The 27,000-nt window shown below is 39.8% G+C and overlaps 1 protein-coding gene across 1 annotated transcript; it reads left to right on the top strand.

The window, feature by feature from the left end:
- Positions 1-2,329: 2,329 nt before the first annotated feature.
- Positions 2,330-16,689, top strand: LOC118484023 (glutamic acid-rich protein-like). Its single transcript, XM_035979899.1, has 6 exons — positions 2,330-2,338; positions 2,966-3,049; positions 3,118-5,283; positions 5,374-5,458; positions 13,827-14,234; positions 16,190-16,689. The coding sequence occupies exons 1-6, from the start codon at positions 2,330-2,332 to the stop codon at positions 16,687-16,689; spliced, it is 3,252 nt and encodes a 1,083-aa protein (XP_035835792.1).
- The last annotated feature ends 10,311 nt before the right edge of the window (positions 16,690-27,000 follow it).

Raw genomic sequence — 27,000 nt, 5'->3', positions numbered from 1 at the left:
GGTTAATTACGACGGAATGCGCATAAGCGCGAAAGACGATCCAAATTGCGCGACGAATGGATTTTTCTCATTCCAAACACTAAGGCATAATACTAGGATGCCTACATAAATTTTTGGATGTCCGGATGTATTCAGAACGTAAGTTATGCGCGAAAGTGCAAACTTGTGCACTTTTTGACACTTTTAGCCCCTGAATGATCCAAAAGTTTGTTTTAGCATACCAAACCCCTCAAAGCCTATTTCTAAGCTATGTAAAGGATATTTATGGTATGTATAACTTATGGACATGTTCTGGAATGTTCGTTACAGTTTAAATTGGCATACTTTCGCAGTTTGTCAAGTTTAGTCCCTGTAAGCGAATTAACTTGTTTTTGCCATACCAAAGCCTTCAAAACTTATTTCTAAGTTATGTACAGGTTATTTAAGGTACGTTGAGTATATGTTGATGTTCCGGAGTATTTGTCGCATTAAACTGAGTGCGTTTAAGCATCAGTTAGCGTATAACTCTCCAGAAAGCGATGTAGAGTTTGAAATTGAGCAAAAGTCAAAACATGAAAAATATAAAACACAACCAAACAAACATTGGGATAAAATAACATTGTTTTATTGATAACTGAACTGTTCACAATGATTACAAGCACAAATGTTACAGTTGTTGACTCTCTATTACATGCCTTGCAGGCTTATAGGTGCATATCCAAGGAACTTGCTGTCTGGGAAGCTGGAGTGGTCATGGGTCGAGACACATGGAAACGCAACACAATAACTAAGAACTTACATGTGGTTTTATAAACACTCATTGATTTAAATATGCTTCCACTATAAACTGTGAAACATTGTAATATTGTAACACTTGTTGTTTATAAATGAAAGTATTATTCACCAATTCTTATGAGTTCAATGTGATTGATGGTTAAGATCCTGGTCAGTCACGCCTCCAAGCGGTGGTACTCCGCATGTTGATTTTGGGGGTGTGACACTTTTACGTGGGGAACACCTCCAGGATATATGGGTAACCACCGAAATCTCATTTGAAAGGTCCCTTATTCTGAGATACTTGGTCTTTATGCTTAGTGATATCTGGGGTATTATCCCGGGACTTCTGTTGTATGGAAATACTGACCTAGTCCCCGGATAATACTTTACGCATTGCCTTACTTGTAAAGCCTCCCCTCAGCATAAAAAATGATTAAACATTGAAAAATGATAATTATGTGCTGTTGTAAAGAAGATCCCCAAAGGGGACCCACCAAAGTCGAAGCCGTCATCTCTCTGCGTATACAGAAGTATCGACCTGAGCTCTCACGGCCCTCGCATTACACCCCATTACAGATATCATCTAGGTATACTCACCTGTAAGACTGAATATTGGGATCTGGATACGGGAGTATATACTGTGGTGGGACACATGTAGAGGTTTAAGTCTTAAAACACTAATTTCGTATCCCGGACAGATTGAAAGTTCTGTGAGAATTTAAGAGGATCAGAATATTGGCAATCTACGCGAATTGTTTAAGGCTTGGTATGAAATTGTAGCTTAACGGTGCTTATGTCTTGTCAAATGCTGATATGATCCCCTAACACGCTTACAAAAAGATTGTGTGTATATATTTCAGTTTATCCTGTTAAAAAATCTAAAAAGATTTTATTTTTCATCTTATTTTTCGACAACCGATGTTGGGAATCAGACGATCAAAGCCTTGTGCAGATCATGTCTGTATGATGAGGGTTGGGTAAGCAGGAGATGTTAAACTGTGATTGGTACATGTTTGATTGTTTGAAAATGTGTTTGAAGGTTCAAAATGTTCGAAAGTTCATTAATTTGAACTATTTTCAGACTTGAAAAGTCAGCGTACTTCATAATTTGATCAACCAAGGTCATTAACTTGGACTTGGTAGATCAAACAGTTGACCAAGGTCATTAACTTGGACTTGGTTAACTGGGTGTGTCGGTGAACAATCAGAAAAGTTTAAAAAGTTAAAATTTTGAAAATAATATTTCTGATTTCGCTCCTAAACACACTAAAAGCTGTTTTCGCTCATAATGGCACTTAAAACTGATTTCGCTCATAACTGCTTCTTGGCTGATTTCGCTCGTAGTTTCTAAGTGATTTCGCTCGAGAGTCCAAATGGGCCATTTCGAGCGGAATCAGACCATATATAAAAGGGTGGCTGATTCCGCTCCTATGTCACTTATCCTATTCCGCTCCAACTGTTTTCTCTCTCCGGCGATCTTGAGCGAAACCCAAATTCATCGTGTTCTAAACGAATTGCTGCCCGATTTCCTGTAGATCTGTTGATTATTAGTTGGTTTGCTCAACTATTAATCATGGGCAAGGTAGATTTAGGCTCAAAAGTGTCTTTATCATGTTTTATTTGAACTGTCGGCATCTGTTATGTGAAAAACCTAGGTTTAGGGTCTTTAACTGTAAAAATTAAACAAGAAATTGAACATGTGTTGTCGGAATGTGATGAATTTCTTGATTTGAGTCTTGATTGTTCAAAGATTTAGGGTTAGTGTATGTTTGTTGATGAACAGATGGTAAACTGTTAGATCTAGTCAGTTTCAGGGGGCCATAATGAAATTAAAACATATCCTTTTGGTCGGATTTTACAGAGTAACAAACCCACATGACCAATTTAATCATCTAACAAGATTTGAATGCTTGTCTTGTGATTCCGCCCCAAACTATGTGTTTGATGATTTCGCTCCTATGATTTCAGTCTAATTCCGCTCCTAAGCGTGTCGATGTGATGATGAGTTAATTCCGCTCCAAAGCGGATTACCTGATTCCGCTTCTATGTGTCAACCTGATTTCGCTTCTGAGTGTTATGTGATTTCGCTCAAAATCAATTAGGGTGATTTTGCTTTTAATGCTTTGTCATTACATGTGTTTTCACTTGTAATAGTTTTGATGTTGAAATTTTCTAAGTGTGGACTCATTGTATGTGTTTTGATGTGCAGGGTTCAAATGTGATATTTGATCACTTCACAACAGTTGTTGTGATTTGGATGTGGAGAAAAATACGGAATTGGCTAAGTTCAGCAGTATTTTGGAGTTCATGGGTCGTATACCAATTTAAGAGGCATTGACTGATCAACGTCCATTGTACAAGTCACATATTAAAAGATTCTGGAAACATTCAAAGTATGATGAGGAAAACAAAGCAATTCATTCAATTGTGAAGGTGCATAATGAAAAGAAAGAAATTGTTGTTACTGAGGCACTCATTTGTGAGGTTGTGAATTTTCCGGACGATGCAGAGTCGCCAACAAGATTTCCAGAACGAATGGTGAAAGGATGCATGCTCAGGATGGGATATACGGGTGCTCTAAATGTTGGAAATTATTTAAAGTCAGAATTCCAGAAACCCTACAAGTTTGTTATTCATTGTATATTGATGTCACTTAGCCATACCAAAGGAAGTTACGATACAATGCGCGATTATCAGATGAACATGGTCACTGCATTGGTGTTGAACAAGAAATATAATTTCTCGCACATTGTCTTTCATTATATGGCCGAGAATATTACTACAAAGAGTCGAACTTGGACTTATCCAAGATTTGTGCAGATGCTGATCGATTATGCATATCCAGAGATTGAACGTGATTTGAAGGGTGATTTGTTAGTTCAGTCACACATGAGCAATGATTCTCTAAAGCAGCTTTCTAGATATCACCCAAACCATCCAGAACCACAAGTAGTAGCAGAATTCTTCGGGTATATCAAAGATGTGAACTACGTTGATCCTGGTCCAGTTAATCACCAAAACTGGAGAAATAAAGAAGAAATGAAGGAAGCAGCTTATGGTGATGAGCTAAAGACTCTTGAGGAGTTCAAAACCACCCGAAATGACTGGTTTGTCAAAAAAACAAGGAGAAGAGGCAAGAAAGTTACCCCTAAATCTCAGGAGGGTGGGGGGTCTTCATCTCAGCCAAAGAAGAAACAAAAGAAAGTGACAAAAACGTTATTGGTTGATGAACCTGAGGTAGATGAGCCGGTTGTTACTACGGAAGAAGATACGTATGCTGATATTGATCAAGTGATGCTTAATGTTGATGATTTAATGTCTGAGCAAGCAGTGAATGTGGAAGCTGAGAAAGAGAAGGTCATTGATGACGTTGAAGGTGATGATGTCAATAAAAGTACAACAAGCTCTTCGAGTTCTTCAGATGATGAAGTAGATGAGACTGAACGTCTAAGAAGAATTCAAGAAGCTACAGAGAAAGAAAAGCAGTTAAGGAAGAGAAAGAGACAGGAGAAAGATGATTCTGCATACGTTCCTTCTCCAGAGCATGTTTCTGAATCACAATCACCTTCAAGCGGCATAAAGAAAGCAGGTGCAAAGAAAAGGAATGTATCTCCGAAAATCAAGAAAGTTACTACAAAGATTACAAAGCCCAAAATTGCCTTGAAGAAGAAACCAGCCAAAGAACCCAGTAAACCATCAACTCCACCACCTGAATCTACACCAATACAATCACCACCACATCAAACACCTCCACAACAACCTTCACCTCCAAAACAACCAACTCCACCCAGACAAACATCACCATTACATTTTTCACCACTACATCTCTCTCCACCACAACAACAAACCTTGCTCACATCTCAAGAAATATTTCAAACACCACCACTCACTCAAATTCAACTAACTCCTGGTTCTTCTGGCCACGGAGGTCTTCACATTCCTCCAGATAATCTTGAAGATATTGGAGATTTTGGCTTTACAAACGATGAACAAGTGAAGAAATTAGAAAAGAAGATGGATGAAGTGTTGAACGAAAACAAAGTGTTAGCAGTAGAAAGCAAGAAAGTTGCTGAACGTGAAAAGATTCTCAAAATACGCGTGAAGAAATTAGAGTCTGAAAACAAGGCATTGTTAAAGAAGATTGATACTGATCAAACTAAGATTGATTTCTTGAAGGTGCGCGTGGCTGAACTTGAAGAAGAAAAGGCTCGCAGGGATGAGCAGAACAAATATTTCGAGATGAAAAACAAAGAGCTTGAGGCTGCTAAGGCATTGAAAGAGCATGATTTCTACATGTTGAATAAAGTGGTGGAGAATATGCTCGGAACGTCAATTGAACAAAAGTTTGAAGAGATTCAAGTTGAAGAGCTTAGGGCAAAACACCAGGCTGAGATTGATGAACAGATGAAAGATAAGGGTAAGGGTGCTGAAAACAGTATGGCAGCTATTGAGAGATCAATTATTCCATCCTTAGTGATTGAAAATCCAGTACCTATATCTTCCATATCAGCAATTTTTGAAGAACCTGTAACTTTAGAAGATCTTGCTGCTGATGACGATGAGGAAGATGATAAGGAGGATGACGATGATAAGGATGATGATGATGAGGATGAAGAGGAAGATGATGATGATGAAAAAGTATTTTCAGCTAGCAGTCATGGTTCTGATAACGACGATGACGATGCTCAAGGTGGTATGGGAAGTAATGTAACTAAAGCTTCCAATGTGTTGGTGCAGTCATCTGTCGTCTTCGTCTTATGTCGAGTCTCGGTCTCGGTGCGGATCCGATCAAGCATGACATCACATGTGACATCACATTGGTGACATCACAAGTGACATCACCTAGGTGACATCACATGAGATGTCATGAAATAGAAAACTGAATGTTAGCCTCACATAAAACAAAAGTCATTTTGGTCCAATTAGAAGTGACCATTTGAAGGCCCAATCAGGTGGTTCCATTTGAAAGCCCAACAGTTTTGTGAAAGAAGCCCATTTGAATGTTGGCCGTTTGAAAAAAATGATCGTTTGAACAAGACCGTTTGAAGTCACACCGTTTAAAATTGTTAACCATTTGAGCATGTTCAAACGAATAGGTCATGTACTATAAATAGATCTCAAATGGATTCATTTGTAACGATTGGTCAAAGTGATACCGAAGTGCTGCCGGTATTTCCTCTCATTGTAAACATTGTTAATTGAATATACAAGAGGATTATAGTGTATTTCAAGCTGTTTTTCAAGTGCGTTTCTTAGTTTCCGCCTCTAAAACGTATGAGAGCTCTTCCGAACGACTCATTCAGGTCGAAACCGATCCTACAAGTGGTATCAGAGCTCAGGACGAGGAGTTCTTGCCATATTCAGCTTGGAAATCTGTTTTTCTACACCTTCTGTTAAAAACCGATACTTTTTACGGTTAAAATCAGCTCAAAACATCACACTGTGTTCGGAATTGATAACTGACAAAGCCTTGAAACTTTCAGACTGAAAATCGAAGTAAAACGGATAAAAATTGCATGTCCGTTTGAAATTGTTCGTGAATTACTGACGTCATAAGACCTTTCGTTCGAAAACAAGGTCTATCGTTTGAAACAATCGTTTGAATCAGGATTTCATCGTTTGAAAGCACCCTCCATTTGAACTTTTCGTTTGAAACCATATCCTGTCGTTTGAAAGTAGACACTGCCGTTTGAAATTAGCATATGTCGTTTGAACCATATCATTACGTTTGAAAGTATCCTGTCGTTTGAAAAGATCACCATCATTTGAAACTGTCCCATTTGAAAGTCCACCGTTTGAACCAACTACTGTTTGAATATTGTAAACTGTTAAAAAAATGCATTTAATCAATTTGAACAGCTTAGTGGATATTACGGCCCAATCAGATTTTCAATAATATCAAAGTAATCAGCCCAAGATTCATATTGACGGTTTATTATTTGAAATCAGTGCATGTGATCTGAAGTCTTTTGAGGCTCAATGAGAATATAATATACATTAAAACTATCGGCCCAATGATATAAATGTATAATTGAAAATTGTCGGCCATTATATTAGTTAACATTCTAACAATTTGTTGATAAGTGTTTGTTGACCCTTCGGCCCATTCAACGTTCATCATTTTAACGGCCAAATAGAATTTATAACTCATGAAAGTTTGAATATTCATGTGTGTGTTCATCACAGTTTGGAGTTCAAAGGTTTCAAAGAGTCTGGTTAGTTAAATTGGATCCGGGTCATAGTAGTCCGCACAGTTTGTCATTCTGCTGTCCGCACAGTGTGTCAACATTCAGTCCACACAGTGTGTCAACCTTCAGTTCAAACAGAATATTCACCAGTTCCAGTACCAGTTTTATCCTGTTAATTGATAAATCTATAAACTGATTGTTGTTTGTTTGTTTGTGTGTCAGGTATTATTGTGTTACGAGGAAAATCAGTTCGTGTGGAAGATTGTTTGAGAAATTCTTCAATACCGAAACATGGATACCGAGTTCTACAACGCATTTGCAACACCGTCAAGCCCAGCTGCGATTGCTCAGGCCATGAATTTAGAGAACGAGACGGGAACCACCCAAAAGCCCCCAAGATTGATGAGTATCGAAGAATACTACGGGTGGAAAGATCGATTCGAGAACTGGGTTCAGGCAAATCATCTTAGATCATGGGAGTGTATATTAAAGAAATATGTGTTGCCTGAAACAGAATTGCATGTTACCAAAGAGTTATCAGAATTCACGGATCAAGAACGTGTTACGTACAAAGCAGAAAAGATGATGATCAGTCTGCTTCAACAAGCTATCAAGGAAGACATCTTTATTCTACTTCAGCATGACAAAACTGCAAAATCAATCTGGGATGCACTTAAAGTCAAGTTTGAAGGTAGTGAGAACATGATAAAGAGCAAGAAAGCCTTGCTTAAGAAAGAGTTTGATCTGTTCAGCAGCTTACCGGGAGAGGATACAAAGAAGCTGATTGAGAGATACTGTCACCTAGTACGATCGATGTCGATGTTAAGCATTAAGAAAGATCGTGAGGAGTGGGTGGACAAGTTAGCTGATGCGTTGCCTCAGAAAGAGTGGGGAACCTATCTGATGATTCTGAAAAACACAGGTGTTTATGATAGGTTGACTATATCTCAGTTCATAGAGAAGATCGAGAGTCAGGATCTGGAACAGCAGAAGATTGCTAGGATGAGCAGTCCTAGTGGCCAACAGGATGTAAAAATGTACTATAAAGGTAGCATTCCAGTTCCTGAAGCTGAGAGAAGTCCGAAAATCCAAACTGCATTTAGTGCTGGGGATTCATCAGATAAAGCTGATCAGGGTTCAAACAAGAGTAGCAGCGGGTTTTCATCGTTTCCAAGTGTAAACCCTAAAGAGACAAATACAAGCTTTCAGTCTCAGAGTACAAAGACAGGAAATGGATACGTGATTCAGTGCAACATAGCTCTCAACCTTCCAGAAGGTCAAAGCTTTTCAGAAGACACTGCGAAAGACCACATGGCACTTCTTGGTTCTGTATTGTTATCCTATGAAGGTCTTGTTGCTGGTCGGATCGGAAATCCTATGCTTACAAAGGAGGATTACGATCAGATAGACGCCGAAGAGATGGAACTCATGGATATCAAATGGTGTCTTGCAAGTGTTCTTCGACGCGCTGAGAAGTTCAAAGCAATTACCAGGAGAAATGATTTTCTTGATGCTCATGTATCTACTTTAGGTTTTGATAAATCTAAAGTTACTTGTTTTTGATGCAGGGAGAAAGGTCATTTCAAACGGGAGTGCAAGGGTAGAGAAGCTAGCGGTGCTCAGATTCCTTTCGGAAAAGACGACTACTACCGGAAAGCTATCTATCAGCAAGTTGGTCAATCTCAAGAACCACAGACGGCTCATGGTAGGAAGATTGAGGATTCAAATAGAGCATGTTTGGTAGATTTCAGCTGGAGTGATTACATATCATCTGATGGCAAAGCAGCACGCATAATCGATCAAGATGATGAGAAACTACCTGAAGGTTTTAGTTGGGATATGTTTGTTGATGAGAAGGGAGAGTTCAAAGCATTCATTGCCAAGATTGTCAGAGAGCCAGATTTGTTTGCTACGTGGATGAAATCTATCGGGGTGAATGTAGCAAGTGAGGATGCAAATTCTGTTACATCTGATGAAAATTCAATGAGTACTAATGGACTTACAGAAAGATCTGGAGAAATTTCAGAAGGTTCAGATGAAAGTTTACAGAGTTCATGTGAGAGTGTACAGAATGAGGTTATTTCAGAAAAAGCAGTTGTATTTGATCAAACACCGTCTGATTCTGGTGTTTCAGATGCTGATTCTGAAAAATCTGTACAATTTGATCAATCACCAGATCACAGTAGCAGTGATGATGAGGAGGAGAAACATATAAATGTTGCTAAATTTCATCTTTCTCCTAAAAGTTTTCATTTCTATTTTGCAGATCGCATGGAAAAACTGAAGGAGAAAAGAGCTACTAAAGAACAACAAAAGAAATCTGATGGTGATGTTCAAAATGTTGAAAGCGCTGCTGAGAAGATTACCGAAGTTGAGAAAGATGAAGAAAAGATGACTGAAGCTGAAAAGGTGATTGAAGTTGTAAAAACAATCGAGGTTGAGAAGATTGTTGAAATCGTCAAGCCTTGTGAGAAGTGTTTAGAAGCTTGCAAGGATTGTACTGCAAAAGATGACATAATAGCTGAGTACGAGAAGAAGAAGGAACAATTACTGTTTAACCTCAACTATGTGAAAGAATTGTACGATGTCTTGAACAAAACAGTAACTGGTCTCCAAAAGACAAACTCAGAACGAGAACAAGCACTGACGATGATGAATGCGGTCACGATGTCAAAGCAGAAGGCGATAAACTTCTACATCGAAGAAAGTGCCAAATGGAAGCAAGAGTTGGAAACGGAAAAGATTGAGAATGAGAGAATTAGACGTTTACTGCAAAGTTATTCTAGTTCTGATTATCTCATTGATCGTATTACCCAACTGTTGCAGGTATGGAAGCCTTTCAAGATGAGAAGCAAAAGAAGAAGAAAGATTGTGGTAAGAAACCGACTGTTAGCTATAACAAGTGTCCGCCTCCAATTTGGGATGGGTATTCTCCTAGGAAACCAAACGAGGAGCAACTTGAGAAAGCAGTCAATATAAAGCTAAAAACCGACACAACTGACGTTTTACCAGATAACATTGATGTCACGTTTACCTCGTCCGATACCGATCATGAGTCTGAGTTAATTAAAAAGGTGGTCGATCAGGTGTTGGATACTGAAGAGGAGTCCGAGTCAAAATCTGAGTTTGGAGGGTCAAATTCGTCAGTCAACAGTCAAAATTCGTCGGTTAAATGGTCTTACAGTCAAGAATTTTTGTTATCGAAAGCTAATTTGGATGATGAAACATTTGAAGTTGCATACACTTTAAATGATTCGGACAAATTATACTATGACAAAGAATTTCCAACAAGAAGTGTTCGTTTTGACATGATCAAAAAGGTTTTCAAAATGACAGAAATCAATATTTCTGAAATAAAAGATTTAAATCTTACTGAAAAACCTAAAAAGTACACTTCAAGAGTTCAACAACGTCTAAACAAGAAAAAGGGTTACAATTCTGGTTCTGGTTTTCAGAAGAAACCTAACCAAAATCGTAGCTACAAAAAGAAAGGATTAGGCTTTGTTCCACCAGAAAATTATAAAAATGATAAAAATTCTAAAACAAAAACAGAATTTGTGTCAGGTGGAAGCTCGGAAGATGAACAGAAGAAACCATTCTGGAGACAGTCAAATCAAGAGTTTCTTGCTGAAAGAAAGAAGAATGGAACTCAAGTGTTTTATCAAAGAGAGACTCGAACCTGTTACAAGTGCAATGAAGCTGGTCACATTGCATGGAATTGTTCGACAAATGCAAAAACAAAACAGGGAGTTTCTCAAAAACTAAAAGAAAAAGTTGTTGTTGTTGAACCACCAACAGAAAAATTTAAGGTTTTTGAAAATTCAATGTATGAGGTTGGTGAATGTTCTAAAAAGAATTTTTATAAAAAGAAAGAAAAGGACAACCAAATGTGGGTTGTTAAGAAGGTTGATGTGAATGTCGGCGATGAATCTGGTTCCACAAAGCCAGAAGAGCCACAGGTTGAGGAGAAAATTTCAGTGAATGATGAAGAGTTTCCATCACTGAAGTTTGAGGAAGTTAAAAAGAAAGTTGGAAAAACTGAGATTTCAAATCAGTTTTACAATGACAAAAAAGATTTTGATGTTGAGAAAGCATTTAATGGGAAAGTAAAGAAGATTTTCGAAAAGATGGTCGATGGGAAGGTGAAAGGGGTAAAACACTTTTACGCTAAGAAGAAAGCAACTTACACCCCAACAAAATCTGAATTGAAATCACCCAAGGCTGGTCAGGCTTGGGTGGACATTTTCTTCGATTGAAAAACCTGACTTGCCGGAGATCCCAAGTTTTTAATCGTGGATCAGGAATCGGCATCATTCATGTATTATGAGTTTGTATGAAAAATTCTTGAAATTGTTAAAATTTTACAGGTTAAATGACTACGCCGGAGCTTCCAGGTTGGTAAGTGCGAAGCAGGAATCGGCATTCTGATTGGTAAAATGGTTTGTGTAGAAGTGACATACCTACAAGTGATATTGTTTGGTTATTTTTACAAGTGGTTTAGAGGTTGCTTGATTGCAAACAGTGAATCAAGGACATTAAGTTGTACTTGATTTACTACATTTGATAAAACTGACAAGATGATGAACCATATCCTCGTACTTAAACAAGTGGTAAACTTACATGTGGTAAAAACAAACTTATTTTCCGGAAAATCATTTTGATTAAAACAAACTTAAGTGTTTTGAAATCTAAATGAGAAAATAGTTTGTTGATAGGGGGAGTTCTGATTGTTTATGCCAAGTGAATGGCGAATTGATGCGATTTGATATCGGTTGTCATGTTTCTGTACAGTTTGTTTTCAATTTTCGTTAATGTGTTTGCATTTTAGGGGGAGTAGAAATTTTCAGAAAATCCAAAAACATTAGAAAATTTGAAAAAGACAAAAACATGATAAAAACCAAAATGAGTTTGTTGTGAAAAAGAGGAAATGATAGTACATCAGTGGACTATCACAACATGCTAAAGAATTGGAAAGATAATATGTGATAAACAGTCTTACTGTGGATATGTCAGTAGGTTTTTACACATTTAGTAAATTGTGACGAGATATAAATCTGAAAGTTCAAACTTGCTTGTTCTGTGGGTTAACACAAACTTGGATATATAGGTAACCCCTGAAATCTTGTTTGAAAGGTCCCTTATTCTGAGATACTAGGTCTTTATGCTCAGTGATATATGGGGTATTATCCCGGGACTTCTGCTGTATGGAAGTACTGACCTAGTCCCCGGATAATGCTTTCTACAAAAAGCTTGAAACATAGCTTCACCCTCAGCATGCTGATGAAACAATAAAATTGATAGTCGCTACTGTTGAAACTAAAAGATCCTCTAAAGGGGACACACCCAAAAGTCGAAGCCGTCATCTCTCTGCGTATACGGAAGTATCGACCTGAGCTCTCACGGCCCTTGCATCTAACCCCTATACAGATATCAGCTGTGGTATACTCACCTGTAAGACTGAATATTGGGATCTGGATACGGGAGTATATTCAAGTAGTGGGACACACGGATAAGTTTAAGTTCTTAAAACATTAATATCGTATCTCGTATCAGTTGAACTTTGTGTGAAAATTTCAGTGGACCGATATACTGACAATCTAGGTAAATTGTTTAGAACCTAAAATGAAATCAGCTTAACGGTGTTATCGACATGTCTCATAAACTGATACGATCCTCTTACACGAACTCACAAAAATAGTGTATGTAAATATTTCTTCTCTGCATTTCATTTCTTTACATTGGAAAATCCAAAAAGATTTTGTGTGTGTTTTAGCATAAGTTTTGAAAAATTCAAAAAGATTTTCCACAAACTGATGTTGGAAAGCTGATTATCAAAATTCCGAGTGCTAAACATGATGACATTGTTGTGAGGGGGAGTGCTTTTAATTGTCAATATAGTTTTTTAAATTAACAAGTGGTTCATCATATGTGACTGATCTGAAAGAGAGTTAGTGTTGGTGCATGCAAATTGTTAAATTTAGAAAATTTACTTCTGGGTTAAGAATGTGTAGGTGTAACCAAGTTTTGGATTCAGTGGACATAGCTAAAGCCAGGCATCAAGTTTGAACATGTGAAGGCCAGACAACGATCCTGAAGATGTTGCTGAAGAACAAAGAAATACCAGCAAATCGAGAGGGGGAGTCTGAAGACAGAGAGACAGAGAGAAGCTCAGAGGACTGATAAAGACTGAAGTCGTTGAAGGCTCGACACTTAAGACTCGTCAACATCTGAGGGGGAGTCTGTTGGTGCAGTCATCTGTCGTCTTCGTCTTATGTCGAGTCTCGGTCTCGGTGCGGATCCGATCAAGCATGACATCACATGTGACATCACATAGGTGACGTCACAAGTGATATCACCTAGGTGACATCACATGAGATGTCATGAAATAGAAAACTGAATGTTAGCCTCACATAAAACAAAACTCATTTTGGTCCAATTAGAAGTGACCGTTTGAAGGCCCAATCAGGTGGTTCCATTTGAAAGCCCAACAGTTTTATGAAAGAAGCCCATTTGAATGTTGGCCGTTTGAAAGAAATGATCGTTTGAACAAGACCGTTTGAAGTCACAGCGTTTGAAATTGTTAACCGTTTGAGCATGTTCAAACGGATAGGTCGTGTACTATAAATAGATCTCAAACGGATTCATTTGTAACGATTGGTCAAAGTGATACCGAAGTGCTGCCGGTATTTCCTCTCATTGTAAACATTGTTAATTGAATATACAAGAGGATTATAGTGTATTTCAAGCTGTTTTTCAAGTGCGTTTCTTAGTTTCCGCCTCTGAAACGTACGAGAGCTCTTCCGAACGACTCATTCAGGTCGAAACCGATCCTAAACAATGGAAGAACTGTTGATGATTTTTTGAATGATTCTGTGAATGAAGAGTCAGGGGGAGCTGAAGGAAAGGGGGAGTCTGGTGATGCTCAAAATGTTGAAGATGTTGAAAAGTTAGTTTTGAGATTGGATACTTATAGGGAAGAAGGTGAACACTTTCATACGTATACATTGGAGAAGATTAAAGAAATGACACGTATGGTGGATCCTGATTTCAAGTTTGATTTTGAAGAGGAATTAAATGCATTCGACATCAACTATCAACCAGAATACGAGTATAAGTATGTAGATGATGCTGATATGTACGACAGGGTTGAGGTTGAGGATTGCACTGATGACGAGAATGAAAATGAAGATACTTCTCAGTTGCCCACACTGATGGAGTTCTTTACAGAAGAGAATCGAGATGAATTGAGAAGGAAAGTAGCTGAGATCTTGAAAGACAAAAACTTTGATGGTACTCCCAAAGACATAGAAAAGGAAGAACGGAAAAAGTGGTTTAAAGATAATATGTGATAAACAGTCTTACTGTGGATATGTCAGTAGGTTTTTACACATTTAGTAAATTGTGACGAGATATAAATCTGAAAGTTCAAACTTGCTTGTTCTGTGGGTTAACACAAACTTGGATATATAGGTAACCCCTGAAATCTTGTTTGAAAGGTCCCTTATTCTGAGATACTAGGTCTTTATGCTCAGTGATATATGGGGTATTATCCCGGGACTTCTGCTGTATGGAAGTACTGACCTAGTCCCCGGATAATGCTTTCTACAAAAAGCTTGAAACATAGCTTCACCCTCAGCATGCTGATGAAACAATAAAATTGATAGTCGCTACTGTTGAAACTAAAAGATCCTCTAAAGGGGACACACCCAAAAGTCGAAGCCGTCATCTCTCTGCGTATACGGAAGTATCGACCTGAGCTCTCACGGCCCTTGCATCTAACCCCTATACAGATATCAGCTGTGGTATACTCACCTGTAAGACTGAATATTGGGATCTGGATACGGGAGTATATTCAAGTAGTGGGACACACGGATAAGTTTAAGTTCTTAAAACATTAATATCGTATCTCGTATCAGTTGAACTTTGTGTGAAAATTTCAGTGGACCGATATACTGACAATCTAGGTAAATTGTTTAGAACCTAAAATGAAATCAGCTTAACGGTGTTATCGACATGTCTCATAAACTGATACGATCCTCTTACACGAACTCACAAAAATAGTGTATGTAAATATTTCTTCTCTGCATTTCATTTCTTTACATTGGAAAATCCAAAAAGATTTTGTGTGTGTTTTAGCATAAGTTTTGAAAAATTCAAAAAGATTTTCCACAAACTGATGTTGGAAAGCTGATTATCAAAATTCCGAGTGCTAAACATGATGACATTGTTGTGAGGGGGAGTGCTTTTAATTGTCAATATAGTTTTTTAAATTAACAAGTGGTTCATCATATGTGACTGATCTGAAAGAGAGTTAGTGTTGGTGCATGCAAATTGTTAAATTTAGAAAATTTACTTCTGGGTTAAGAATGTGTAGGTGTAACCAAGTTTTGGATTCAGTGGACATAGCTAAAGCCAGGCATCAAGTTTGAACATGTGAAGGCCAGACAACGATCCTGAAGATGTTGCTGAAGAACAAAGAAATACCAGCAAATCGAGAGGGGGAGTCTGAAGACAGAGAGACAGAGAGAAGCTCAGAGGACTGATAAAGACTGAAGTCGTTGAAGGCTCGACACTTAAGACTCGTCAACATCTGAGGGGGAGTCTGTTGGTGCAGTCATCTGTCGTCTTCGTCTTATGTCGAGTCTCGGTCTCGGTGCGGATCCGATCAAGCATGACATCACATGTGACATCACATAGGTGACGTCACAAGTGATATCACCTAGGTGACATCACATGAGATGTCATGAAATAGAAAACTGAATGTTAGCCTCACATAAAACAAAACTCATTTTGGTCCAATTAGAAGTGACCGTTTGAAGGCCCAATCAGGTGGTTCCATTTGAAAGCCCAACAGTTTTATGAAAGAAGCCCATTTGAATGTTGGCCGTTTGAAAGAAATGATCGTTTGAACAAGACCGTTTGAAGTCACAGCGTTTGAAATTGTTAACCGTTTGAGCATGTTCAAACGGATAGGTCGTGTACTATAAATAGATCTCAAACGGATTCATTTGTAACGATTGGTCAAAGTGATACCGAAGTGCTGCCGGTATTTCCTCTCATTGTAAACATTGTTAATTGAATATACAAGAGGATTATAGTGTATTTCAAGCTGTTTTTCAAGTGCGTTTCTTAGTTTCCGCCTCTGAAACGTACGAGAGCTCTTCCGAACGACTCATTCAGGTCGAAACCGATCCTAAACAATGGAAGAACTGTTGATGATTTTTTGAATGATTCTGTGAATGAAGAGTCAGGGGGAGCTGAAGGAAAGGGGGAGTCTGGTGATGCTCAAAATGTTGAAGATGTTGAAAAGTTAGTTTTGAGATTGGATACTTATAGGGAAGAAGGTGAACACTTTCATACGTATACATTGGAGAAGATTAAAGAAATGACACGTATGGTGGATCCTGATTTCAAGTTTGATTTTGAAGAGGAATTAAATGCATTCGACATCAACTATCAACCAGAATACGAGTATAAGTATGTAGAGGATGCTGATATGTACGACAGGGTTGAGGTTGAGGATTGCACTGATGACGAGAATGAAAATGAAGATACTTCTCAGTTGCCCACACTGATGGAGTTCTTTACAGAAGAGAATCGAGATGAATTGAGAAGGAAAGTAGCTGAGATCTTGAAAGACAAAAACTTTGATGGTACTCCCAAAGACATAGAAAAGGAAGAACGGAAAAAGTGGTTTAAAGATAGTTACGAAAGGAAGTTTAAAAGGCCATTGAAGTACTATTAGAGAGATCGAAGTGTTTCTCTTGGTGATATCATTAGCTGGGGTTTCCTACCTCATGTTAATGCTTACGCGATCAGAAGGGAATTTGGAGTACAATACTTTGAACGTCTATTTGATATAATGTCTTTATCATGCTGGGAAGTTGTGGAGTTGTCGAAAGTAAGAACTTTAGAGTATCCAGTTCGCAAAAATGATATCGCAATGCGGGGATACATAAAGTTTGAATCGTTGAAGGATTTTCGACACTGGAAGCCGCATTACCCAAAGAGAGTGAAGAAGATAGATCCGGTAACAGGGGTTGAAGAAATGATACTTAACGTTTAAAGACCAAAGACGATGAAGAATATACCAATGCCGAAGATGGAGCAGGAATTTATAAAGGCTTCATGGGCCGGGTATACAGCTGTATCTCTACAGAAGCTGTGATTACATACAGTGCTGGAAGGGAGATAAGAGAGATACATGTGTTTGACCCGATGTGGTTAGTGAACTGCTCAGCGAAAGATATTGAATGTTAATTCATTAACAAGATTCATTATCAGGCTGAAGATAAAGAGCAGGCGATGCAGTTTCAAAGAGTTGCTACTCTTTGCTTTCAGAAAGGCATAAATTCTGAAAGTAAATGGAAGTCATCTTGGTGGTCGCTTGAGGAGAAAGTTAAGAGAAAAGCTGAACGTGAACGTAGAAAGCTTGAAGAAAACAGAGGAAAATCGATGAACATTCAAGCTGAAGAAGAGAAGAAAAGGAAGAAAGAGAATGACAGAGTGAGGAACTTGCTTAGGAGGAAGCCTAAGTCAAGGGAAGAAACGTTCAGAGCACTCTGAAGACCCGAAGACAAGACTAAAGACTGCGGCTGTATCCAAGGGGGAGTTTCTTGGTGCACGAATGTCTAAAGCCTGCGTCTTAGTCTAAGTCAAGCTTGTATAGGGTCTAGGGGTCAGAAGTGTTAATTATGTATAGTATAGGGGGCTGGTTGTAAAGTTTGTGTTGTAATGTCCTGATTTCGCCCCAAATGACAGTGTGTCATTTGGAGCGAAATCACTTGCTTCTGATTTCGCTCGAAATGACTCAATGTCATTTGGAGCGAAATCACCCCCCCCCCCCATATATAGTTGTGATGTTTTCTCATTTTGGATCTGAATGTCGACCGTGTAGCCGAACTGCTGCCGAATTTTTCTGAGAAGTATTAATGAGAAAACGTGTTTAAAGTAATCAGCATTCTGTTTCTACTCCATTCTACTTTGATTCAAGCTGTTTGTGTATTTCCGCTGCATAAACAGTGGTGTTTAGCTCTGATTGACTCAATTGATCGTCAATAACGATCCTACACTATTTCATTCAAGCATACTACATTGGTAGAGTTTTCTGGTGAACTGTCTTTTGTATACCATCTTTGCGGAATCGACCAAGTAATGCACTTTGATCATCAACATCTGTTGGGATTGAACCCTACCAGAGGAACAGATAATGAAAGCCAAAACCAGATCACTACAGTGGATTCATAATAAGCAGCTGTTTACATTAAGCTTTCCTCTTGACAGTGAGTCCAACATCTGATATGCTCCAAGTACTTCCCTTATCAACAACTGCTGATCTTGTAAACTATTGTTAAGCCAAAGCACTGATGAAGTTTAAAGGCTGAGGCTCAATCTACTGATGGAATCCAAGCACTGCTGAAGAGTTAAAGCACTGCCCATTCAATGTCTGATCACCCTTTGAAGAAAGCACTGATGCTCAGATATCAGTGGTTGACTACATCAGTGGAATGAAGAATCAGTGTTTATACATCAGTAGTTAGAAGTAAATCAGTGTCTGTATGATCAGTTGTTATAGAACAGTAGATAGCGTTTGTTAGTTTGTTAGATGTCGCTTTCATGGTGACGTCAGCTGAGATGCCTTAGTGGTTTGGTTTGCCTATAAATGGAACAGTACTCTGTACTGTTACATTTGATTGACTAAGTGGATTCTTCTCCTCTAGTCCAATCCTTTCATCTTGTGCAACCAACCTTGGAGTATCAGGCTGAGGGAGAGCTTAGTTTTGTAAGCATGCTTTGTAATCTTTTGATTAACTTTGTAATCTTTTGACTAATGCAAATCATGTGTTTATCAAAACTATTTTCTTCTTCGATTGTGTTTACAAAGTTTGTTGTTCATTTCCGCTGCACTTAATGTTTAAATTATGCAAACAAGCACAATCATGACAGCGTCCGATCCTAACAATTGGTATCAGAGCTCGGACAGTCAAACTCAATCTAACAATCAATTTGACATAACAGTTCAGCTCAAAATTCATTGATACTAAGGTTGATTGTATTTTGTTGAAAAACAGAGCAACGATAAATCATGTTCAAAATGATTATTCTAAAGCCCTGTAAAACAACCAAGATGTCATAAGATTCACAAATTTCAAACAATAAGTGATGTCATGCACAAATCACCCATAGTTTTCAGATCTGAAAACATGTCTGGTAACTATGGTATGATTATCATCCTTCAAAATTGATTTCAACTGTTGTTATGAAAGTTGTGATAATTTCATCATGTTTAATGCTAAAGTATGAACCTCAGATTAACAAAACCTATGTTCATATAAACATTAGTGTTTTGCTAACGTAGAAAGAGGGAAATAAAACTTTAGTCATGAAATCTTATGTGTTAAAAAGCAGGTTGAGAATCCTCAAAAGGACCAAATCAACCCTGTTAAAACACATTAAGAAAATCAGGGGTCAAAACAGTCCAAATCATATGTAATGTGAGATTTGATAATAAAACATGTACAAATGTGGTCAGATTTCTCAAAACATTACTACAAAATGATTCTGGACTGGGTATTTCTTCAATAAATATGTCACACCCCGACCACGTAAAACAACAAGACGTGGCGAAAACGTCGGGGAGTGTTGTAAAAGAATCGTTGTTTCACAACCATGGATCAAATAATTTTGTTTTATTGAATAATTGAAGTCTTTGTTCTATTACAAATCAGCTAAATACAAATATTATCTTTCCAAGTTTTAAAGTCGCTAAGGCGCGAGTCCATCCTAAGTGTAGCATGTATCAACAGTCTTCACAAAGCAGCACCTGAAGCATGTGTAAAAATAGGTACGTCAGCATAAAAATGCCTGTGAGATACATAGGTTTTATTGATTTAGGATTCATGACTTATGAGTTTAAAGAAAAGGTTTTAATAAAAGTAGTCATGATCCTTGTAAAATGTTTTTGTTTTGCAAATCATATAAAAATCGTTAAGAAATCAGATGATATAAAATAATAATACATAGGTAATTAAATAAGTAAGTAGAATAAGTTTATATAAAATATATTGTTTGAAAAACAATATTTGGATAAAAAGATTTATAGTATATATATAAAAATATACTTTGGTTTTAAGAAAGTCGAATAAGTAATATATTAAAATATACTTCAGTTCCAAAATTGTTAACCCAAGTGTACTAAATAACACCACGGTATGTAATCTGATGAAAACACTTATATATAAGAAGTAACAGCGGCGTGTGACACTCGAGGTTTTTCCGAACGATCACCTTGTAATATTTTGTGTATATAAATATTATTAAATGAAAACTTGACCTTTGTGCATGATATGTGATGTATGTATGTATTATATATATATATATGAGAGCCGAAACCACGACCCGAGACCATGACTCGCAACCGGGCGGTTGCGAGTGGACCACTCGGTCTCGAGTGGGCCGTTGAGCCGAAACCGGTTTGGGCCGAAACCCCAAGCCCAATCCGAAACCCCCACTTGGTATATAATCCCCACTTTCCTTCATTCCTTCATTTTACACAACACACCAACACATACACTCCTTATTTCTCTCTCAACTAGAACACCCCAAAACAACATCCCAACCTTCTCCAACTTTCGGATTCAAGCAAGGGATCTCGGACAAGGACTCGGTCAAGCTCGGATCACTCGGACACTTCATCTTCTCTCATTTTCTTCCCTTGTTTTCGGCTCTTTCTTCTCCTAACCGGTTAGTCATCATTATGTGCATAGGACTTATGTTGTGTATATGAACTAAGAAATGTTTGGTTAGTAATTTATGCATGATTATTAGGTTGTTTTGGTAAAGTTTGTGAATATGTGTTAACATGACTAAAATGACTTGATATTGGTAGTTTACAAGTGTTCATAGCCAACTACACTATGCTTTAAAGTTTCTTGCAAAAATGATGTTGATAAACATAAGATTTCGGCTATAAAGTGTATGTTTCTTTGTTCTTGCCATGATAATCTTGTCATAAATATGTGATTTTTGGTTCATAAAATGTATGATTTGTTATGATGAAAACCCTAGAAAAATATGAGTATAGGATGAACTTGTTGAATGTGGGTTTGAAGATTCAAAATAAGGCAAAGTTTGATCTATTTTTACTACTAGTCAAATGAGGAAAAGTGTTAGTGAAATATTATTGGTTGTTTCCTATTATGGGCCTGAATTCTTGGTACAAATTGGACTGTCATATCTGCATCATCACGTGTGTATGAAAGTGACAGATCACGACTCGCAACCACGACATTACGACTCGAAACCACACGGTTGCGACTCGCAACCAAAGCATGACAAGTCGAAACCTCGAGATTGCGACTCGAGACCACGCCGTTGCGACTCGCAACCAACACGTGACAACTCGAGACCACGGTTACGACTCGCAACCATAACGTGACAAGCCGAAACCACCTGGTTGCAACTCGAGACCAGCTGGTTGCGAGTGGGCTGTTCATTTTGGTTACTGGGCCCATATGTGTTTAACTTGGGCTATCTGTTGACTGGATTATGTGTTGCTGATGACTGCTTAATTACTTAGGCCGGCCCAGTAACCCACTGTTTACTTATATGCTTGATACGTGTTAGTTATGTGTAAGTTTTTACGTGAATGCTTGTATACCGAACCTGACCTATACCGGTAACCATGTTAGGACGTGGTGACCAACGTGATTGACAAGTAACCTAAACCTACCGAGCAACCCAAGGTGAGTTCACAACTTAAAAGCATGCGTCCCGGTGGTTTGGGACACGAGACTACAACAACCCTATCCCCTGGTAAAAGGGGATACCATTTACATACCTTCCCTAGTTATTGGGAACACAACTTACTTTTCCTTCCCTGGTATTGGGAAACCTTTTTGGTTAATTACTGTTTATACGGATTGCAACTAACGGCACTAAACGAAACTCTATCACTCAAGTCCCTACTACAAATACCGATTAGTCGCCGGGTTAGGCGAGCGGGTTATTAGTTGATAGCGCTATTTAGGTGTTTACCAGCCTCACACCGTGCCCTGGTTTGGGATCGGTCGTGAACTAATGTACTCAGAAATCCGTCAATGATGATAGAACATTGACATCGGGGCATCCTGCGGATACGCAACGGTTACCTAGTGTTCGGTATTGGAAAAACAGTTTAGTCGCTAACTTTTGGGGTAGCTCCCCAGGGCATGTATAAACGGATAAATTAACCGGTGAAACAAAGTTTTTGGTAATTAAAACTGGACAACTAGTGAACTCACTCAGCATTATTGTTGACCCCTTACTGCATGCTTTGCAGGTAACCAGTGACGAAGGAGCTTGCAGCTTGGGAACGTGTAGTGTCTGTTCACCCTTGTGTTGGGTGTTACCTTATTTTGAATCATGAACTTTGTTTTACACTACCTTACTTATGCTTCCGCTACTTATTACTGTTTTGAACTTAAAACTTTAAACTCTGAACTTAATATTTGCTAAGCTTATGAATAGTAAGTATTACTTTTGTTATCAACTTAAGTATTCGGTATAATTGGTGGCTGGATCCTGGTCAGTCACGCCCTCGAAGCGGGTGTTATCCGCAGGTGGATTTTGGGGGTGTGACAGATTGGTATCAGAGCCATTGGTTATAGTGAACTTGGTTTTAAAAAGGGGAAAATCTTTTTGGAGAAAACCAGACTATAACCCGTGACTCGCAACGACACTACACTCCAAGTGCAAGGCTCGACACATTTGACCTCATAGCTCGGACCAGTGTTTACTTGTTTGCTTACCTTATGTTTCCTGTTATGCTATACGTACTAGTGTGCCTAAATTAGATAGATACACCTCGCTCTTCTATCTCATTCTCGCTACATTACGACATCACACTCATACTGTGTTTTCTGGTTATGAAGACAATGAGTGGACGTGGAAGGGGAAACATCAACATGACACAGGCTCAGTTCACTAACCTGCTCAACACCGTGGCTGCAGCTTTCGCAGCTCACCCTATAGGTAAGCTCGTTGTTTTAGGATGTTTAGATCCTACCTCCACATCGACTTTTCGCCTCTAAACCTATACGTTTCGCTCCTCACCCTATAGGTCAGCATGCACCTGCGCAACCACCAGTGTGTACTTTCAAAACTTTCATGGATTGCAAGCCTCTCCCTTTCAACGGCACTGAGGGTGCCATAGGTCTTCTGCATTGGATTGAGAAAATTGAAGCTGTTTTTGCTGTTTGCGAGTGTCCCCCTGCGAACTGGGTGAAGTTTGCTACTGCTACGCTTGAAGGAAGTGCGCTTTCTTGGTGGAAGGCGCAAATTCAGATGTTTGGGTTGGAAACTGCAAATGCTACTGCGTGGGAAGATTTCAAGGATATGATTAAGGATGAATACTGTCACCGGGATGACATTCACAAGCTTGAGAATGAGTACTACGAGCTCAAGATGGTTGGGTCGGAAATTGAGACTTACACCAAGCTGTCTAACGATTATGCTGCTCTTTGCCCAAACATGTCACGACCAATGTACCGAAGGATCAAACTGTATATCAAAGGTTTGGCTCCAGAGATTCGAAGCCATGTCACTACAGCCAACCACACTACCATTCAGCCGATTGTTCGACTTGCTCACAAACTTACTGATCAGGCCGTAGAAGAGGGCCGGTTGCCCAAAAGGATCAATGCTACCGTCGGAACTTCTAGTGACAGCAAGCGTAAGTGGGAAGGAAGTCAAAGCAAGGATGCCAACCCCACTCAGGCCCCAGCGCAACAAAGGAAAACTGAAAGCAGCAAAGGCACTCAGCAACAGGGTGGCTACCGGGGAAGCTACCCTAAGTGCAACAAGTGTAACAAGCACCACAATGGGGCATGTAACAAGGGCCAGTGTCAGCGATGCCACAAGATGGGGCACGACGCCAAGGATTGTCGAAGTCAGTTCCCAGCAAGACAGAATCAGCAACAACCCCAACAGCAACAGCAGCAGGGAAACAACCGGGCATGTTTTAAGTGTGGAGCTGAGGGGCACTTTAAGAAGGATTGCCCTGAACTGAATCAGAATCGCAACAATAATCAGGGAGCTGGGAACAACAATCAGAACATCAATGCTGGGAATGGTGCTAGAGGAAGAGCTTTCGTGATTGGAGCTGGTGAAGCAAGGAATGACCCCAATGTCGTGGCGGGTAAGTTCCTACTCGATGATCGTTATGTTTCTGTGTTATTTGATTCCGGTGCCGATGCTAGTTATGTATCCCTACGTATTAGTAAGAAGCTTAAGCGTCCGCTTTCGTTACTAAGTTCTCCTCATATCGTCGAGTTAGCTAATGGTAGAAACATCGAGGCCTCACATGTTGTCAAGGGCTGCAAACTAGAGTTGTCTGGTCAGACATTTAGCATCGATCTTTTCCCTGTTACTCTTGGAAGCTTCGACGTCGTTATTGGTATGGATTGGTTATCCAAGCATCGCGCTGAGATCCTCTGTCAGGAGAAAGCAGTTCGTATTCCTCGCCGTTCTGGCAAACCCCTCATTGTACAAGGTGGCAAAAGTGGAGAAATCTCCGGCGTTATCTCTTTCTTGAAGGCCCAGAAGTGTTTACGAAAAGGGCACACCGCTATCTTGGCACTTGTCACCAACGCGCAGGAAAAGGAAAAGAGGATTGAAGACTTTCCAGTAGTGCGTGACTACCCTGAGGTATTTCCTGAGGAATTACCTGGACTCCCTCCCCATCGTCAGGTCGAATTCCAAATCGAGCTAGCTCCCGGAGCAGCGCCTATAGCTCGAGCGCCTTACCGTCTAGCCCCCGCAGAATTGAAGGAACTCTCTACTCAACTACAGGAACTATTGGATAAAGGATTTATCCGTCCTAGTTCATCACCCTGGGGAGCACCGGTACTCTTTGTTAAGAAGAAGGATGGCACGTTCCGAATGTGCATTGACTATCGTGAGTTGAACAAGGTTACCATCAAGAATCGTTACCCTCTCCCGCGAATCGACGATTTGTTTGATCAACTGCAAGGATCAAGCTACTATTCTAAGATTGATCTGCGATCAGGCTACCATCAGTTAAGGGTCCGTAATGAAGATATTTCCAAAACTGCATTCAGAACTCGTTATGGTCATTATGAATTCCTCGTTATGCCCTTCGGAATGACCAACGCCCCTGCAGTGTTCATGGATCTCATGAACCGAGTATGCAAACCCTACCTCGACAAATTTGTGATCGTGTTTATAGACGACATCTTGATCTACTCGAAAAGTCAGGAAGAGCATGAACAGCACCTACGCCTTATCCTCGAACTCCTCCGCAATGAGCAACTGTATGCCAAGTTTTCGAAATGCGACTTCTGGCTTCGAGAAGTCCATTTCCTTGGGCACGTGGTTAACAAGGATGGAATCCACGTCGACCCTGCAAAGATCGACTCTATAAAGAATTGGCCTACCCCTAAGACTCCGACCGAAGTTCGCCAATTCTTGGGATTGGCAGGTTACTACCGCAGATTTATTCAGGGATTCTCAAAGATTGCACAACCCCTCACTACGCTCACTCAGAAAGGCGTCACCTACAAGTGGAATGAAGCACAGGAATCCGCTTTTCAGAGGCTTAAGGATAACCTCTGCAGTGCTCCTATTCTCTCGTTACCTGAAGGGACGGACGACTTTGTGGTTTACTGCGATGCGTCTATTCATGGGCTCGGTTGCGTGTTGATGCAACGCGAGAAAGTTATTGCCTATGCCTCTCGACAACTCAAGACGCACGAAAGGAACTACACAACACACGACTTGGAACTAGGAGCGGTGATATTTGCGCTTAAGATATGGAGACATTACCTGTACGGTACCAAGTGCACCATTTACACCGATCACAGGAGTCTCGAGCATATCTTTAAGCAGAAAGAATTAAACATGCGACAACGCCGATGGGTCGAACTTCTGAATGATTACGAATGCGCCATTAAGTACCATCCGGGCAAGGCCAATGTCGTGGCAGACGCCCTCAGCCGAAAAGACACTGTACCAAAGCGCGTGCGAGCATTACAACTTACCATCCAGTCTAGTCTCCCTACCCAGATTCGAAATGCTCAGATTGAAGCTCTGAAACCGGTAAACATCAGGGCTGAGTCCCTGCGAGGATCGAGACAGCAACTAGAACAGAAAGAGGACGGCGCCTACTATGTGGCAGGGCGCATTTGGGTCCCACTTTACGGAGATCTACGAGAGCTTGTGATGGACGAAGCCCATAAGTCCCGTTATTCAGTACATCCTGGTGCAGATAAGATGTACCACGACTTAAGGACCACTTACTGGTGGCCTGGCATGAAAGCCCACATAGCAGCCTACGTTGGCAAATGTTTGACCTGCGCAAGAGTCAAGATCGAGTATCAGAAACCAGCAGGCCTACTACAACAACCGGAAATCCCGAAATGGAAATGGGAGCAAATTTCCATGGATTTTGTTACAGGGCTACCTAGATCCCAACGCGGAAATGATACTATTTGGGTGATAGTAGATCGATTGACTAAGTCTGCACACTTTTTGGCCATTAAGGAAACGGACAAGTTTTCTACCTTGGCAGAAATCTATTTGAAGGAAGTAGTCTCCAGGCACGGGGTGCCAACTTCTATTATTTCTGACCGAGACGCTCGTTTTACTTCCGAGTTGTGGCAAGCTATGCACAAATCCTTTGGCTCACGATTGGATATGAGCACCGCATATCACCCGCAAACGGATGGACAGTCCGAACGCACCATCCAAACCCTGGAAGACATGCTTAGAGCATGTGTGATCGATTTTGGCAAGAACTGGGAGAAGCATCTACCGCTGGTGGAATTCTCCTACAATAACAGCTATCACACTAGTATTCAGGCGGCACCTTTTGAGGCATTGTACGGTCGTAAATGCCGATCACCTCTTTGCTGGGCGGAAGTCGGTGATAGTCAACTCACAGGCCCAGAACTAGTGGTAGACACAACGGAAAAGATTTCACAGATTAGGCAACGCATGGCGGCAGCTCGTGACCGTCAGAAAAGCTACGCTGACAAGCGTAGGAAACCATTAGAATTCC

This window comes from Helianthus annuus, chromosome 11, assembly GCF_002127325.2.
Source record: "Helianthus annuus cultivar XRQ/B chromosome 11, HanXRQr2.0-SUNRISE, whole genome shotgun sequence".
In the NCBI taxonomy this organism is placed as follows: Eukaryota; Viridiplantae; Streptophyta; class Magnoliopsida; order Asterales; family Asteraceae; genus Helianthus; species Helianthus annuus.
The sequence above is the reverse complement of the archived record's forward strand: the minus strand, read 5'-3'. Positions and strand labels throughout refer to the sequence as shown.